This window comes from Schistocerca americana, chromosome 9 (genome assembly GCF_021461395.2).
Source record: "Schistocerca americana isolate TAMUIC-IGC-003095 chromosome 9, iqSchAmer2.1, whole genome shotgun sequence".
Lineage (NCBI taxonomy): Eukaryota > Metazoa > Arthropoda > Insecta > Orthoptera > Acrididae > Schistocerca > Schistocerca americana.
Window position 1 is genome coordinate 39,887,296 of NC_060127.1, and position 17,393 is coordinate 39,904,688.

Below are 17,393 nucleotides of genomic sequence, written 5' to 3' on the forward strand. Positions count from 1 at the left end.
ACTTTCTTTCCAGATGAAGATGTGCTCCAAACATGGCTCAACGAGTTATTTGCCCCAAAATCACAATATTTCCTACAGTTGCGGAAACAAAAAGTTACCCCAGTGTTGGCAGACTGTTGTAAATAGTGAAAGAGAATATACTACTGATGACTAAAGTCTTATGTGTATATTATGTTTTATGAACTTACACTCTGACCCAATACTAAATGGTGCCATAAGGAAGCATAATCTCTTCTTCTTCTTCTTCTTCTTCTTGGTTTGCAACTTTGCATAGGCTTTTGCCTTCTAGTATAAGCATCTGCCTGTGAGTTGTTACTGCACAATATTTCTCTGATAATTTTAGGAGCCTACAGATTACCTCTAGGGAACTTTCAGCTATTTATGAGAAATCACGAGGCATTACAAGAAGAAACAGTTAATAGTTTGTGGAGATTTCAGTGTAGATTTCTTCAGAGATACGGACAGGAAAACTGAACTAAAATTTTTATTTTGGTGTTTCTGCCTAATTTAAGTAGTCAATTTACCACCTTGTGTGCAGAAAAATAATGGGACACTGACTGGTAACATTTTCTGATCATGATGCACAATTAATGGAAATAAACAGTACAGCACCTTACAATCCAGGGAATAGTATGAGATGAGAGATGCTAATGTCAAATTGAATTTATTCCTTTGTAAATTTGTGTCAATATTTGACAGTTGCTTTCCTAAATTATTATCCAAAAATCCATTAAAAAACCAAGATGATCATGGAAAACTAAGGGAACTAAAATCTCATGTAAATGGAGGAGGGAAATTTATGTAAAGATCTGAGTAAGTAAAAACTAGACATTACTTGTATGCTACAAAAAATACTGAAGTATTTTATGGAAAATCATTAAAATGTCCAGAAGTATGCATGTCCTGAAAGAAAGAAATAATGCAGATAATACGATTAAAACTACATGTGGGGCATTGCCAAACAGGAGGCAGGGAAGCCAGTGTACAAGATTCGTAACAATTAGACTAAATGACAATGTTATGACTGATAATTCACAAGTTTTAAGAACTTGTGATAATCACTTCCTAAACATAACAGCAAATATAGGACTAAATGGTTCAGTTGAAGAAGCAAGAGAATATTCCACAAAGCTTTAAGCAACCTTCACCAAAATTAATAAAATTATGAAAATTCTAAAAAACAAAAGTTTTTATGGGACTGATGGAATTTCAAACAATTTTGAAAAGTTGTTCCAGCTTAATAAGTAATGGCCTTAATGATATATGCAATGAATCACTGGTACATGGAACTTTTCCGGGTAGGTTAAAATATGCAATTAGTAAACCACTTCATATGAAAGGTGACAAGACAAACTTAAATAATTATCATCCAGTTTCCTTACTGTTTATGTTTTTTTCCAAAATCATCAAAAAAGTAATGCACTCTAGAGTAGTCGTATACTGAAGTTGAAACAAATTACTCAAACACTAACAAAGAGATAGAGGGGCTGGCCAGTACTTAGCTCAGTGCTGCCAATAGATACACAAAACAGAACAGAAAATTTACGTTCCTAGCTTTCAGAACTTTGTTCCTTCATCAGGGAGGAGATAGGGGAAAGAAAGGGAAGAAGGGAAAGTGGATTCAGTTATTCACAACCCAGGTTATGAAGCAACAGGGAAAGGAAAACAGGGAGGGTAGCAAGGGTGGAGGCATGGTTGTCAGAGGGAAGCCAAAGATATTCTACTGTAAGTACTGTGCCAGCTTCAAACCAAAGAGGATGCATACAGAAGTAAAGAGGTATATAGTATAAAGATAAACACAACTATGTAGGATGAAAAGATGCGTGAATGGCTAAAGAGGAAAGGGAAAGAGGAGAAGACTGAAGAGTAAATGGGAGTGAGGTTGTCCAGGGGGATGGCGAGATGAAAGGATGTGTTGGAGTGCAAGTTCCCATCTCCGCAGTTCCAAGGGACTGGTATTCGGTGGGAGAAGCCAAATGGCACATACGGTGTAGCAGGTTCCTAGGTCCCTAGAATTATGCTGAAGGGCATGCTCTGCTACTGGGTATTGGTCATCTCCTAGGCAGACAGTTCGTCTGTGTCCGTTCATGCGCTCAACCAGTTTAGTTGTTGTCATACTGATGTAAAAGACTGTGCAGAGCAGGCATGTTAGTTGATAAATGACACGTGTAGTTTCACACGTGGCCCTGCCTTGAATTGTGTATGTTTTACCAGTAGCAGGGCTGGAGTAGGTGGTTGTGGGGGGATGCATGGGGCAGGCTTTGCAGCGGGATCGCTTACAGGGGTAGGAACCGCTGGGTAGAGAAGGGAATATTGTAGGGTTTGACAAGGATGTTACGGAGGTTAGGGCGGCGACTAAAGGCAACTCTGGGTGGTGTGGGGAGAATTTTGTCACGGGATGATCTCATTTCAGGGGTTGACTTGAGAAAGTCACATCCCTGGCGGAGTAATTTGTTGATGTTTTCGAGGCCAGGATAATATTGGGTGACAAGGGGGATGCTTCTGTGTGGTCTGGGGGTAGGAACATTGTTGTTGGATGGGGAGGAATGTATTGCTCGGGAAATCTGTTTGTGGACAAGGTCTGCGGGATAGTTGCGGGAGAGGAAAGCATTGGTCAGGTTATTGGTGTAATTGTTGAGGGATTCGTCACTGGAGCAGATACGTTTGCCACGAATACCTAGGCTGTAGGGAAGGGAGCGTTTGATGTGGAAAGGATGGCAGCTATCAAAGTGAAGGTACTGTTGTTTGTTTGTGGGTTTGATATGGATAGAGGTGTGGATGTGAGCTTCAACAAGATGAAGGTCAACATCCAGGAAGGTGGCTTGGGTTTTGGAGAAGGACCAGGTGAAATTCAGATTCGAAAAGGAGTTGAGGTTATGGAGGAAATTAAGGAGTGTTTCTTCACCATGAGTCCAGACCACAAAGATGTCATCTATAAACCTATACCAGGCCAGGGGAAGCAGCTGTTGGGTCTTCAAAAAAGCCTCCTCCATGCGGCCCATAAAGAGGTTGGCATAGGACGGAGCAATCCTGGTTCCCATGGCCGTTCCCCTGATTTGTTTGTAGGTCTGGCCTTCAAAAGTGAAGTAATTATGGGTGAGGATGAAGTTGGTAAGTGTGATAAGGAACGAGGTTTTTGGAAGATCTTCGGGTGGGCGTTGGGAGAGGTAGTGCTCAAGGGCAGAGAGACCATGGGTATGTGGGATGTTTGTGTAAAGGGATGTAGCATCTATGGTGACAAGAAAGGTTTCAGGTGGGAGAGGAGTGGGAATGGATTTGAGGCGTTCTAGGAAGTGGTTTGTGTCTTTGATGTAGGATGGGAGTCTGCGGGTGATAGGTTGGAGGTGTTGGTCTACCAGAGCTGAGATATGTTCTGTTGGGGCTTTGAAGCCTGCTACAATGGGACGGCCAGGATGGCTTCAATCCTACTTGACAAATAGAAGTGAAAGGTTGTGCTGATTAATTCAGACACAATGTCAGGAAGGTAGAAAATTTTAGTGACTAGGGGGGGGGGGGGGGGAGGGGGGGGGGAACCCTCAAACCCCCTCCTCACAAAGGGAGTCCTACAGGGTTCAATGTTGGGTCCACTCCTATTCCTTATACATGTGAATGATGTTCCACTTAACATTCAACAAGCAAAACTGGTACTTTTCGCATTTCTACTTAATAATACTGTCCAGAATAATTTTGTGGGGTAATACATCACTTAAAAAGAAAGTACCAATTGCACAAAAGCAAGCAATGAGATAATATGTGGTGTTCATCCATAGACATCATGTAGGTACCTCTTCCAGGAGCTGGGCATTTTAACTGAGCTGTCATGATACAACTGCTAACTTAACTCATTATAAATAATCCATCACAGTTTGAGAAGAACAATGAAGAATGTACCTACAACACTAGAAGGGAGAAATTAACCCTTATTACTCATTGTTAAAGCTTCTGGAGGTTCAGATGGGAGCTGAATATACAGCAATAAAAATTTTTGATCATTTGCCCAATAACAAAACGTCTGACAGATAGTAAAGCGAGTTTTAAACCTAATTTAAAATCATTTCTCGTGAACAACTCTTCCTATTCCATTGACGAATTTCTACTTAGAGAAAGAGAGAGAGAGAGAGAGAGAGAGAGAGAGAGAGAGAGAGAGAGAGAGAGAGAGAGAGAGATATATACAGGACAACGACGACGACGAGGAATAAGAATAAGAATAAGAAGAAGAAGAAGAAGAGGAGGAGGAAGAAGAAGAAGAAATAGTAATGTTCATTAATGTTACCACTAATCATATACCCATCCTGCAAATTGACTCTTTCCACATCATTTCGATAAAAGACTCATTCAAATGATCTATGGAACCTGTAACAAACTAATTAACTAAACAATTTCCTTCCATTCTGCCCTCTAATTTACTTTCCTTCTCTATACACTGATTCCTAGGGTTGTGATGTTTCCTTCCACATCATCTAGTCATCGTTTACATGGTCGGCATTTTTATTTTCTTCCTATCGGTTTCCACAGGAAGGTTTTCTTTGGAGTTCTCATGTCCTCCATCCTTAGGGTGAGCCCCAGCTAGGCTATACTTTTAATTAGCTTTACAATATCAACCTCTGTACAAGAGAGTCCAACTCAGAACTGGTCCTAGCTCTCTAAGTACCATCATTATTTCTAATCCCTCAATAAATTTTCCAATGTATTCTTCATTCAAATCATCAGTGCTGATTAGCGTCCATGCTTCATATTCATATGTATCCAGTGTCATAATCATAACCTTATACAATGAGGGGAAAAAAAATCAAAGTACCAACAAGGAGTTGTGCAGCATAAACAAAAGTTGGTAGGTGTATATCTACATCTGAAAAATGATGTCTATTCAAATTTAGTGTCAGTCAAACAAGAACCACTATGAGGATGCAATCAGATTTGCTTTATATACACACTGTAACAGTCATGAGTGTTAGTTACCTATGAGATTGGACATGGCGAATGATGTTAACCAAGAATCCCTTTAAGGTGACAAAGATGCCATTATCAACATCTCAAGGTTTTGAACGAGGCCGTGTAATAAGGCTACAACTAGCTGGATGTCCTTCTGTGATACTGGAAAAAGACTTAACAAGAATGAAGCCACTATACATAACTGCTCGCAACAGTGGTTAAGGAGAATGTATGATAGCAAGAAGATTGGTCTCCAGATGGCTACGTGGCACTTCCGAAGGTGACGACCGTCAAGTTCAGTGTATGGCTCTGGAGCATCTTACGGCAACTACAGCAGCAGTTTAAGCACCAGTTGGCACAACAGTAATACAACAAACTGTTACAAATGAGTTACTTCAAAGACAGCTCTGAGCCATACACTCTGTAGTGGGCATCCCACAAACCCCACCACCATGCGACTTCAGTGGTGTCAATCGTGAGCTCATTGGCAGGCAGGGTAGAAGTCTGTTGTGTCTCCTGATGAAAGCTGGTTCTGCACCAGTGCCAGTGATGGCACAGTATTGGTTGGAAGGCGGCCAGTTGAGAGCCTGCAACCAACCTGTCTGTCTGCTAGACACACTTGACCTATACCTGGAGTTACGGTCAGGTATGCGATTTCATATGACAGCAGTAACACCCTCATTATCCCACACACCTCGACTGCTAATTTGTTCGTCAATCTGGTGATTTGATCTATTGTGCTGCCATTCATGAACAGCATTCCAGTGGGTGTTTTCCACCATGATAATGCTTGCCCACATAATGTTGTTGCAACCCAACATACTCTACAGTGTCGACACATTGCCTTGGCCTGCTAAATCACCACATCTGTCTCCAATCGAGCACATATGGGACATCATCGGACAACTTCAGCATCATCCATGAACAGCATTAACCTTCCATACATAGACAGACCAACTGCAACAGGCATGGAACTCCATCCCACAAACTGATATCCAATGCATGCACATTTGCATGCTTACATTCAACATTGTGGTGGTTACACCACTTATAGATGAAACAGCATTTCACATTTCCAATGGCTTATCTTGCACTTACATTAAGTAGTACTCTTGCAACATTAATCAGTTACATACGCTTGTTACCTAGACAAATGAATTCCTGAAATTTGATTACTCTACCTTTATTTTTTGTTGTTGCAATTTTTTCCCCATGGTGTATATAGTCATTCTGAGCTGTCTATTTACCATCTAGGTGTCCATAGCTTTTTAAATGTATGATAACACCTATTAGCACTTAAAATGTGGGCTTTTATTTCAGTGCTCATGGAATTTACTTTGTCAAGAGTAGCTCCTATGTATTCAAAATCTTCTTAATGCTCAAAATTAAAACCTGTTGCTGACCATTATCCAAGTTATCAACAGAAATATCTGCGCTTATAACCTTAATACCCTTTTATGTACTGTGAAGGGTGGTATTGCACAATAGACGTCTTTTCCTGTCAAGGCAGAGAGAAAGCCAATGTCCGCCCTATTCACACCAGTTCTTAGTATTACACAAAATATTTACATAATGTAATGAGCCCTAGATGTTTCCCAACAATCTTTTAGTTGGATACTACAAAGGCCGTTCAAAACATTTTGCACAGTCGTCTATTTTTTTTATTTTTTGCAGGAGGCGAATGAAATTTTTTGTGAACATACTTAGAACATTTAGCTATAAGTTGGTATATAAAAGCATTTTATTTTATTTACAGGTGAGCCATAACGGACCATGAAGTAGATGTCAGGTTACGACAACTGTCGGTGATGGAGTTCCTCTTCAAGAACGTCGATGACTGCCACATCGATTCACAGGAAGTTGCTCCCTGTTACTGTGTGCCACTGGACAAGCTGCGATGTGCCATCAAGACCCACAGACCACAGCTTCAGAGTCAGCTCATCAGACTATGCCATGACAATGCCAAACCCCATACAGCCCTTACGACACAGGAGAAAATCAGAAAAATGGGTTGGAAAACTGTAACTCATCCACCCTACAGTCCGGACTTGGCTCCATCTGATTTTTACCTCTTTGGTCGTCTGAAGATCCACCTGCACGGTAAAACATTTGTTAGTGAGAAAGACCTTATTTCCTGTGTCAAGTGATGGTGTAAAAGTCAATCCCCAGAATTTTACCAAAGTGCATTTACATAATGGAAAGAACGTTGGGCTAGATGCATCACAGATGATGGAGGCTACATTGAGTAGGCTCAATGTATAGCTACATGTTCCAAGTATGTTCACAAAAAATTTCATCATCCTCCTGCAAAAAATGAAAGAATTAGAGACGACTGTGCAAAACTTTTTGAACACCCTTTGTATCAGGTTCTCTCTCTTTGTTACGGACATTATCATTCATTTATCCACATGTAAAGAGGTACCATCCATTACACCAAGTGGAAATTTATCCATCTTTCTCCATTTCTTTACGATTGTCCAACAACCAACTTCAATTCATTTTCATTAATTAACACACTTTGTTCCATAAATACCATCACGAGGATCCATAAATACCATCACGAGGAAGGGAGCCTTCAGGGATCTATACCTACATCTATACTCTGAACCACGGACATGTACAGTAGAGGGTTTATCCCACTGTACCAGTTATTGAGACTCTTTGCCGGCCTAGTCACATACGGAGCACGGGAATAATTATTAAATGTCTGTGCTTGGTTTAATTAACCTAATCTTGTCATAACAATTCCTGTGGGAGCGGTATGTAAGGGGTTCTAGTATATTCCTAGAGACATCCTTCAAAGCCAGTTCTTGAAATTTTCTTGATAGACTTTCTTTGGATACTTTCTATCTTCAAGAGTTATGTGTAATGAGTCAGGTAGGACATTAATCGGATGATGCAATCACTGCTGGCAATTTCTGTAAATTATACTAATAAATTATGGCTAGCACTAATTTTTCTGAAATGGATATTTATAGTAATTATGAGGTCATGCAGAAAACTAATGCCTCCAAAGATTTTTAAACAAACAAATGTAATTAGCATTCTACATCTTTATTCTTCATGTCTACATATGCCACTAGATATGGCTCTGAACTGTAGTGTGTAACATGGTGGTGTTTAACGTACTTACACAGTCCAGTCACATTAATATGACCCCCTGTCAAGAGCCTGAATAACCACCGTTTGCAGTGTTGACATGCAGGAAGAGAGTCAATGAGGTTCTGGAAGGTACTAACTGGGATGTGGAGCCATGCCAACTCCATGTCTGTGGCCAGCTGCACTAGGCTTCTCAGTCTAGGATCCACGGTGCAAATAGCTCGATCAGTGAGTCAAACAGATTCTTCATCGAGTTTCAATCTGGGAAGTTTGGTGGTCAGTGGAGAACAGTAACCTCATCCTGGTGTTCTTCCAGTCGCGCACATACACTGCAAGCTGTGCAACTCACTGCGTTGTGCTTCTGGTAGATGCCACCGTGCCATTGAAGAACAAACTGCATGTAGGGGTGGACACGGTGGGCAAGGATAGATGCATACCTGTGTTGATCCACTGAGGCTTCCAGAACAAAAGGATCACCCAGGGAATGCCACAAGAACGTTCCCTAGACCATAATTTTTCCTGCCGAGTTTACTTTCACACGTTTCACAATTTCCAGCCTTTGTCACCAATGAACAGCAGTCAGCACGGGTGCACAAACCAGATGCCTGTTGCGGGGACTCCATGCAGCAATGTCTGCCAAATAGTCGGTGAGGAGAGACAACTGGTAGCCCCCGATTTATCTGAGCAGTTCGTAGCTCGACAGTTGCGTATCTATTCACCCGCACACATCCCAAAACATCTTTCGTTCACACCTGTCACTTACACCCCGTGGTGCAACACAGCTGCCTCAGCACCTGTTCTGGAGAGCACCGTTTTGCCGTGCACAGTATACTTTAAGCATGTAAGAGTTTACAAACTTAGCCATTTCTGAAATGCTTCCAACTTTGGCCCAAAAGGCGCCCTTTCAAATTAATCGTGTTCTTTCAAACATCAGATGCATTGCTCTGTTTTCACATTATGACAACAACTGCACTGTCTTTCCTGTCTCCCAACATACTTTACATACCCTCCACTGCTAGTGCTGCTACCTGTCATCTGAACGTTTATTGCACACTGACATCTAATATAGGTGGTGGTAACAATAATGTGACTGGACCACGTATGTCGGTGTGTGACAAGCAACATGCTGTAATCGAACCGAAAGAGCTCAGCCACGTACGGTGCACCCTCTCCTTCAGCAATACAATGTCAGACCACACACGAGCGCTGCAACATCTGCAACAATGTGCCGCCTCGGGTTCGCTGTCAACGACCACCCTCCAGAGTCTCAGCTTTACTCCATTTGGTTTTCTCCAGTTTCCAAAATCTTAACACCTTTCAGATCTTCACTTTGACAGTGATGAAATGGTGCGAGCACAGGTGAGGTTATGGCTCCATCAATGAAGTTAAACATTCTGCAGTGATGACATCAGCAAACCGCTGTCTCGTTGGGAGACGTGTTCACGCTAGGATACTGTTGAGAAATGTGCAGATGCTATGAAGTATGTTAATAACGTGTGTTTTATTTCAAAAGCTTTGAGGGTTGCCACATAAAAAAATATGGAGGCATTACTTTTCAATACACCTTCTTACATCAAAATTACTCGACATATCCGTGTTAGGAGAAAACTCGCTACTTTGAAAAAGTAACTGCACCCCTTTATATATTATTCAGCTGCTGTTTTTAACTAATACTTCAAACATAGCATTTTAACCTTATACGAAACCCCCGACAGCTATCAATATAGTGGCGGAGTATGGATCAACTTAATACAGTTATTAAAACAACTCAGAATTTTGACTCTTGAGTCCACGTATCCTGATAAACTGAAGTGGTAGCTGATGAAGTATTCATTTACTTTGTGTTTAAATAATTTGGGATTTTCAGTTTCCTGCCCGATATCCAAAAGAAACCAGTTACAGATGTTAACGCCAGAATATAAAACTCCATTCTGCGCCCTCCAGATGGAATGTAGTCTGTATGGAAATTTTAAACATTTTTGGAATACGACTATTAACAGCCATCAAGTAATGTATAATATGCATGTTTCACCATCGGCTGGTTTTTTATTTAAAACCCTAATATCAATCACAGTTTCAGTCATAGACCATCTCCACGGATTAGGGTTAAAACAGTTTTAGCCACATATCACATTTGTCACTACTTAAATAATGAATTCAGTATACCAGACAGGACTTTTAAAGGCAAACACAGTTTGTTGAATGAAGCTGCACAAACATCCAGTCAGATGTAATTCTTCAGGGTTTCAAAGCAAGGCACTGTCATGTTGATTCATCGGATTTCTGCCAATTATTCAAGTCTTTCCTGCACGATATTTCAACTACGTGACTCGCAGTCTTCTACAGGCACTGTCCGATACAGATTCCAGTGTGGAACGAGTCCGGTATTTATGCCTATGTTGTGCTAGGCACTCCCTCTGCGGTCTGCACTGCACACCACGGATAGAGCACCAAACGTGGCATGGACCGCAGAGGGAGCACCTAGTACAACATAGGCATAAATTCATGACTCACTCCACACTGGAATCAGTGTCAGACAGCACCTGAAGAAGGCTGCGAGTCACACAATTGAAATATCGTGCAGGGAAGACACAAGTAACAGGCAGAAACCCGATTAATCAACAGTCCAATCAGAACTTGATAAGACTTCAAAGTAGAGCAAAGACTGGCAACTTGCTTTAAATGTTCACAAATGTAAAATTGTGTCCTTCACAAAACTTAAAAACTGCTGTACCTATGACTACAATATCAACAATTCACAATTGGAAGTAGTCAACTCGTATGAATATGGGTAACAATTTGTAGAGTTTGAAATGAAACAAACAGGTTCACTAACAGGTAAAGCAGATGTCAGTTTGGTCCATGTAGAATAATAGGGAAATGCAATCAGTCTACAACAGAAACTGCTTACAAATCACTTGTGCAAACAGTTCTAGAATACTACTCGAGCTTGAGGGACCCATACCAGATAGGACTAACAGGGGATGTTGAACGTATACAGAGAAGGGCAGCACGAAAGGTCACAGGTATGTCTGACCCTCGGGAGAGTGTCACAGAGATGTCGAGGAAACTGAACTGGTAATCTCTTTTAGATAGGCACAAACTCTCCCCAGAAGGAATCAATGAATATACTATTACACAACTACCTACAGTCTGCTCCTAGAGAGATAAAAGGGATAAGATTTGACTGATTAAAGTGTGCACAGAGCTGTTAAAAGCAACCGATCTTATCACACACCATATATGAATGGAGCTAGGAGATTCCTACTCCTTCCACACTATTCAACTGATGTTACTACCTAATACTTCACACAAAGTATTTGGTTTCCACACATTAACAACCATTTTTCTTATTTTCCAATTTAAGTGCCCCTAACCACTATAAATTAAAGTTCTCACTTACTGTGTGTCCCTGGTAAACTACTTCACATTTTTTATCCCGCAAATTCTCTCTAAATAGTGTAACTGAGTCAGCATTTACCATTATGTGAAATTCTGCTTTTCCTTCATTAGACCTGGTTGGTAGGAGTGCATTATTGCTGCAATTTGACAATAATGTTACTGAGGGGTTAAACCAAAGACGGACATAAGTAACTACACAGACTGAAGAAAAAATCGCAAGACCGAGGAGGAATTATGTGACAACCTAAAGTTGGTAGATGTGTTTCTACATCTGGAAGATGATGTCTATTCAAATTTCATGCCAATCTTATAGGAATAGCTAGTAGCGCCACCACGAGGATGCAAATCAGGTTTCCTTTAAATACACACTGTGACGGTTGTGAGAGATAGGGTTGGATGTGGTGAGTTGACGTTAGCCAAGAATGCCTTTATGACAACAAAGGTGACATTATCGACACATCACTTCATTTGAACAAGGTCATATAATTTGGCTACGAGAGCTGAATCTCCCTTCTGCATTATTGCAGAGACTTGGAAGAAATGTAGCCAACGTGCACGATTGCAGTGGTGGTCACAAGATGTACAGTCACAGGAAGACTGGGCTCTGGACGGCCAGGTACCGAGAGAGAAGACCACTGTGTTTGGCCTACGGTTCTGGTGCATCACAGCTAGAGCAGCTGTTGGCACCACTGTGACACAACAAACTGTTACAAATCTGAAACTTCCTGGCAGATTAAAACTGTGTGCCGGACCGAGACTCGAACTCGGGACCTTTGTCTTTCACGGGCAAGGACGGGGCGTGAGTCGTGCTTGGGTAGCTCAGTTGGTAGAGCACTTGCCCGCGAAAGGCAAAGGTCCCGAGTTCGAGTCTCGGTCCGGCACACAGTTTTAATCTGCCAGGAAGTTTCATATCAGCGCACACTCCGCTGCAGAGTGAAAATATCATTCTTGTTACAAATCTGTTACTTCCAGGACAGTCTGAGCGTGCATTCCACTGGCCCCCAAACTGCTGCCACCTGCTAGTTCAGCGGCATCAAGTGAGAGCTGATTGGAAGGCAGGGTAAAGGTCTGTTGCATTTTCTGATGAAAGCTGGTTCTGCCTCAGTGCCCATGCTCGTCCACACACTGCTTTTGTAACCCAACATGCTCTACAGAACGTCAACATGTTGCCTTGGCCTGCTGTATGACCAGATCTGTCTCCAATCGAGCACATGCGGGACATCACTGGACGACAACCTCAACGCCGTCCACAAACAGCATCAACCGTACCTGTATCGACCAACCACGTGCAACAGGCATGAAACTCCATCCCACAAACTGACATCCAGCACATGTACAACCCAATGAATGCACCTTTTCACGCTTGCATTCAACATTCTGGCAATTAAACAAGTTATTAATATACCACCATTTCACATTTGTGATGGCTTATCCTGCACTTACATTAGTCTGTGATCTTGCAATGTTAGTCACTTAAATATGTTTGTTACCTAGACAAAAGTATTCTTGAAATTTCATTACTCTACATAATTAGTTTTTGGTATTGCAATTTTTTTCCTTCACTGTATGTGCTCTAATCAAACAATGGAAAAGGCAGGATGGAACGTAACACTGTTACACTGTATGTGCTCTCAATCACAACTATCAAGAGGTGACATCTACGTTGAAATTTTCCACACACAATCACTTAATTATTTCTACTAAATCTTACTAGTACTCACTAATAGCTTCATGAAGTATTAAGCATTTCCTACTGGATTCTATATATATTGCTATCTTATGTGTGCCCACGACCATTTCTGAAACACAGCACTCAAACAGTTGGTCAATTCAGTATTCACAGAGGTCTATGGCCTGGTACTTTATTGCATTTTTGATGTATGTAGCCACTCCCCTTTCTCATATTACAATTATATAATGTGATATCTTACTTGTATCCCTCTAGGTGCACCTCTTCAACTTCTGTGACTTCCAGATGTTCTGCTATGGATTGCACATCTGAAAAATGAATTTAGATTTTTATTTGTCCAGTGTTGATATGAGAAGCTCATTTCTGTTTCTGAATAAGCTTCTTACATCTTGATGGTACAGTCTAGACATATGGTTATTAGTAATCATTCTGAGTTAGCTATTAAGTTTTGTTTCTCCATTTATTATTGCAACTTTATCTATAGTTATTCAACTACTCTGATTTTCACAAACATTTACCCTTAAAAAGGTCTAGGTATTGTGTCAGAACGGTTTCTTCATTTCACAATGCCATTTAAGCAAACTCACTAGATTCACTTCATAGTACAATAAATTTCTTAGTTAGAATTTTATTTTTAAAATCAGTACTCAGTGAATTATAAATGAAACAACTCATTTCATTATCAAGTAGCCTTGCCTCAAATAGTTCCACTTAACCTGAGGAAAAGTGAGGGTAATTGTAGAAGTAAAGAAGATTTGTGTCACCACACATTTTCATTAAAGTTAATGAAAGAAAACCTTTTTACAACATATTTTGATACCTTAGCTATTTTTCTACATAGTGTGCGTTCAAATTTAAACATTGGTCATAGAAATCCATAAGCTTTCCAGTGGCTTCTGCATACTCTCACTGCCGCTAAGTTGTTGAACAAGTCACTAATGGCCCCTTATTTCATTGTCTTTTCCATAGTACATTACTCCCTAGAAAAATCCTTCGATTTGGGAAAAGATAGTCATCACTTGGCAGCCAAGTCTGGGCTATAAGGCAGATTTTCAAAAACTTTCCACCCAAACTGACAAAAGAAAATCCTTCGGAACCCAGGCAAACATAATCAATTAGGAATAACAATGCTGCTGGACAACAATCGACATCATTTGTTTTGAATGGCACGACTTAGTCTTCAACATGTTCGACAGTAGGCCACTGCATTTATGGTCTCTCCTCTACAGATAAAATCAACTGAGCATGATGCCCTCTCTACTCCAAAACATTGTGGCCATAACCGTTCCATTCCTCAGAATTTGTTCAGTTTGTTTTGGTTTTGTCGAGGATCTTAATTGATACCATCCCATTGGCTGGTACTTTGTTTCTGGACCTTTACGTGAAAAGCAGATCTCAGCATCAGTAACAAAGTGGTTCAAAAAATTCTTCACCTTCCATGTTGTACTGAGAGAGAGAGAGAGAGAGAGAGAGAGAGAGAGAGAGAGAGAGAGAGAGAGAAGTCAGTGCAGCTCCCATTTGTCATTCATTTTCAAGTTCGTTAGCCATAAGTCGAGGAACAAACCTGGCACGCACATATATTCATTCATCTGCCATTACAAATGGTACACTATTTTAAAAGTGAAGCATCGTTCATCACATTTCCATCTACTCTGATGCCTGTAATTTTCAACTGGGCAGACTATTTCTGCATCCAGAAACTATCACACTACAAATTGTACATTCTGTGGGATTGTCATAGAATAACACATTTTTAAATTGTACAAATAAACAGTAAATGAAATTTCCCTCTCACTGTTAGTGTCATACTGGCACTGACAATCGTGAAGATCTCCAACACTGTAGTGGGAGTGACGCAGAAAACTGTGCAACTCATCATTTCAAAATGTTCCTTACTTTTAGGATGACCCTCCCAGATATCAGGAAAGTAATAAAGAGTAACTCACCTGCCATCAGCGAGAAGTCATCTCCCTCTCTGTCAACGCACAAGTTGCGCAGAGTCGACACAGTGCCACGTCACTGACGTTCACGGTCAGGTTTCGACTCAGGTTGAATGGGTCGAGAACCACCATCGCTGCAGATTTCGTAGGCACAATGCGTGGCACCGACTGGCGTGGCATAAACACTCCGTCCAGCGGAGATGCCGCCATCTTCTGCCAGTCGATCCGCTGGAAGCACTGCAGGAAGCCCAGCAGCAGTTCACGGACAGACCGCCTGTCGTGGGGATCTGTGATGCGGAACTGTTCGCTGTCGTTGCAAAATGCGGTTTCCCAACCTGGAAATCAAAAGCACCTTCCTGTGTTGCATTCATATTTTAAGTAGGCGTGACAGATATCTCTGTCTGCACTCTGTTAATTCACAGTGTGTTGGATGGATATATACGTCTGGCACATTCTGTGGCTAATAGCAAGTGGGAGTACCAAGTTATCGGTCAGCCATTTAAACTGCGGTATTAGTTGAGCTTCGTCCACAAAATGGCAGCTCTTCAAGCATCACAGCATATTCTGGGCTACCTATAACATTTTCCACTTTAGCATGCATTAACAGTATGCGCTCAATGAAGCAGCCACAAAAGTGTACCTTTTCCATCTGCATTTACCGCTGCGTTAGCGAGTAATCCTAGAAGCCTTATCAGATTCGGAGACAGAGCAGCTGCTTTTAGAAAGTGACAAAATTTCACAGACAGTTCTTAAAGTTTCCAAGATACAGTTGTTGCAGCTAGTGAAAGTGACTTCAGTTCAGAAAAATCTAGCTAGTGCAGTGACTGATTCGGAAACACCGACAACAAAGCACTACTGTAGCTCACAGCGCCTAGCCCATTTCTGTACAGGAAGCATGGTGGTGAACAACATGGAATGAGCTTCACGACTAGTCTCGGCAAACAGTTGCTCGTACCTCCACCACAAGGGCACGAGTAGGACGCTCATCTCGAACACCGAAAGTAACGTGTCTTAAAGCCAGGCATTTTCCAGATCTTCCGTCACCCACAATGAAGAAATGACCGACAAGGAGGTGTGTGTTGCGCACACAGAAATGCCTTCGGAAAGAGACTTCATACTGGTGCGCGGAACTCCAAGTATCCTTGTGTGTAGCACCTTACTTTAAAATGTTTTGCATTGAAAACCACTTTTCATATCGTGAAAATAAATTTTCGTTAACTTCTGCAATATATTTTATTCATTTCCACCCAATATAAATCTAAATTAAAAATGAAGGAAAATTTATGTGAGGAAGAGGTGTGTTCAAAACTACCCACTTAACAGGTTAATTTCCCCATGATAGCTGTGTTGTTGGAGAGAATTACTAAACTGAACTCCATCTGAACAGGCCTTCGGAAGGCACCATGGTACTGACCAACCGCCTTGCCATCCTTGGCCTATAGGCATCAGTGGATGTGAATGTGGATATGGAAAAGCACGTGGTCAGCACAATGCTCTCCCAGCCGTTGTCAGATTATGCTTCTTCTCAATCAAGTAGCTCCTCGGAATGAGATTTTCATTCTGCAGTGGAGTGTGCGCTGATATGAAACTTCCTGGAAGATTAAAACTGTGTGCCGGACCAAGACTCAAACTCGGGACCTTTGCCTTTCGCAGGCAAGTGCTCAACCATCTGGGCTATCCAAGCACGACTCACGTCCCGCCCTCACAGCTTCACTTCCGTCAGTACCTCGTCTCCTACCTTCCAAACTTCACAGAAGCTCTCCTGCAAACCTTGCAGAACTAGCACTCCTGGATAAAAGTATATTGAGGAGACATGGCTTAGCCACAGCCTAGGGAATGTTTCCAGAATGCTTGGATAACTCAGATGATAGAGCACTTGCCCGCGAAAGGCAAAGGTCGCGAGTTCGAGTCTCGGTCTGGCACACAGTTTTAATCTGCCAGGAAGTTTCAAGTAGCTCCTCAGTTTGCCTCATAAGGGCTGAGAGGAGCCTGCTTTCCAACAGCACTTAGCAGACCAGACAGTAACTCATCCAAGTGCTAGCCGAACCTGACAGCACTTAACTTCCGTGATATGGTGGGAATTGGTGTTACCACTGTGGCAAGGCCATTGCTAGATCAAACTGCAGGCTGACTATAATTAAAGTTCCAGTTTCAAAATGCTGTAAGAAGGAACTGCTGAGAATGATTTCAAATTTGAATATCATATTACAAAGAAGGGGGGGGGGGGGCGTTATTGGGGAAGGGAGGGGGATAAAACGAAAATTTTCCCATGAGATGGTGCTGTAAGCATTGCAACAGGAATAGGTTTGGCTACAAATGACAGATGAATT

The 17,393-nt window shown here is 41.5% G+C and overlaps 1 protein-coding gene across 4 annotated transcripts in view; it reads right to left on the reverse strand.

Moving 5' to 3' along the window:
* Nucleotides 1–17,393, reverse strand: part of LOC124550906 (speckle targeted PIP5K1A-regulated poly(A) polymerase-like) — a 161,333-nt gene that overhangs the window by 80,669 nt on the left and 63,271 nt on the right. For all 4 annotated transcript variants that reach the window (XM_047125691.1, XM_047125689.1, XM_047125692.1 and 1 more), the window contains 2 exons: nt 15,070–15,398; nt 13,365–13,431 (listed from right to left, as the gene is read on the reverse strand). In XM_047125691.1, the coding sequence (XP_046981647.1) occupies nt 15,076–15,398 (323 nt within the window). In that variant the 3' untranslated portion in view covers nt 13,365–13,431; nt 15,070–15,075. The remainder of the gene's footprint in view (nt 1–13,364; nt 13,432–15,069; nt 15,399–17,393) is intronic.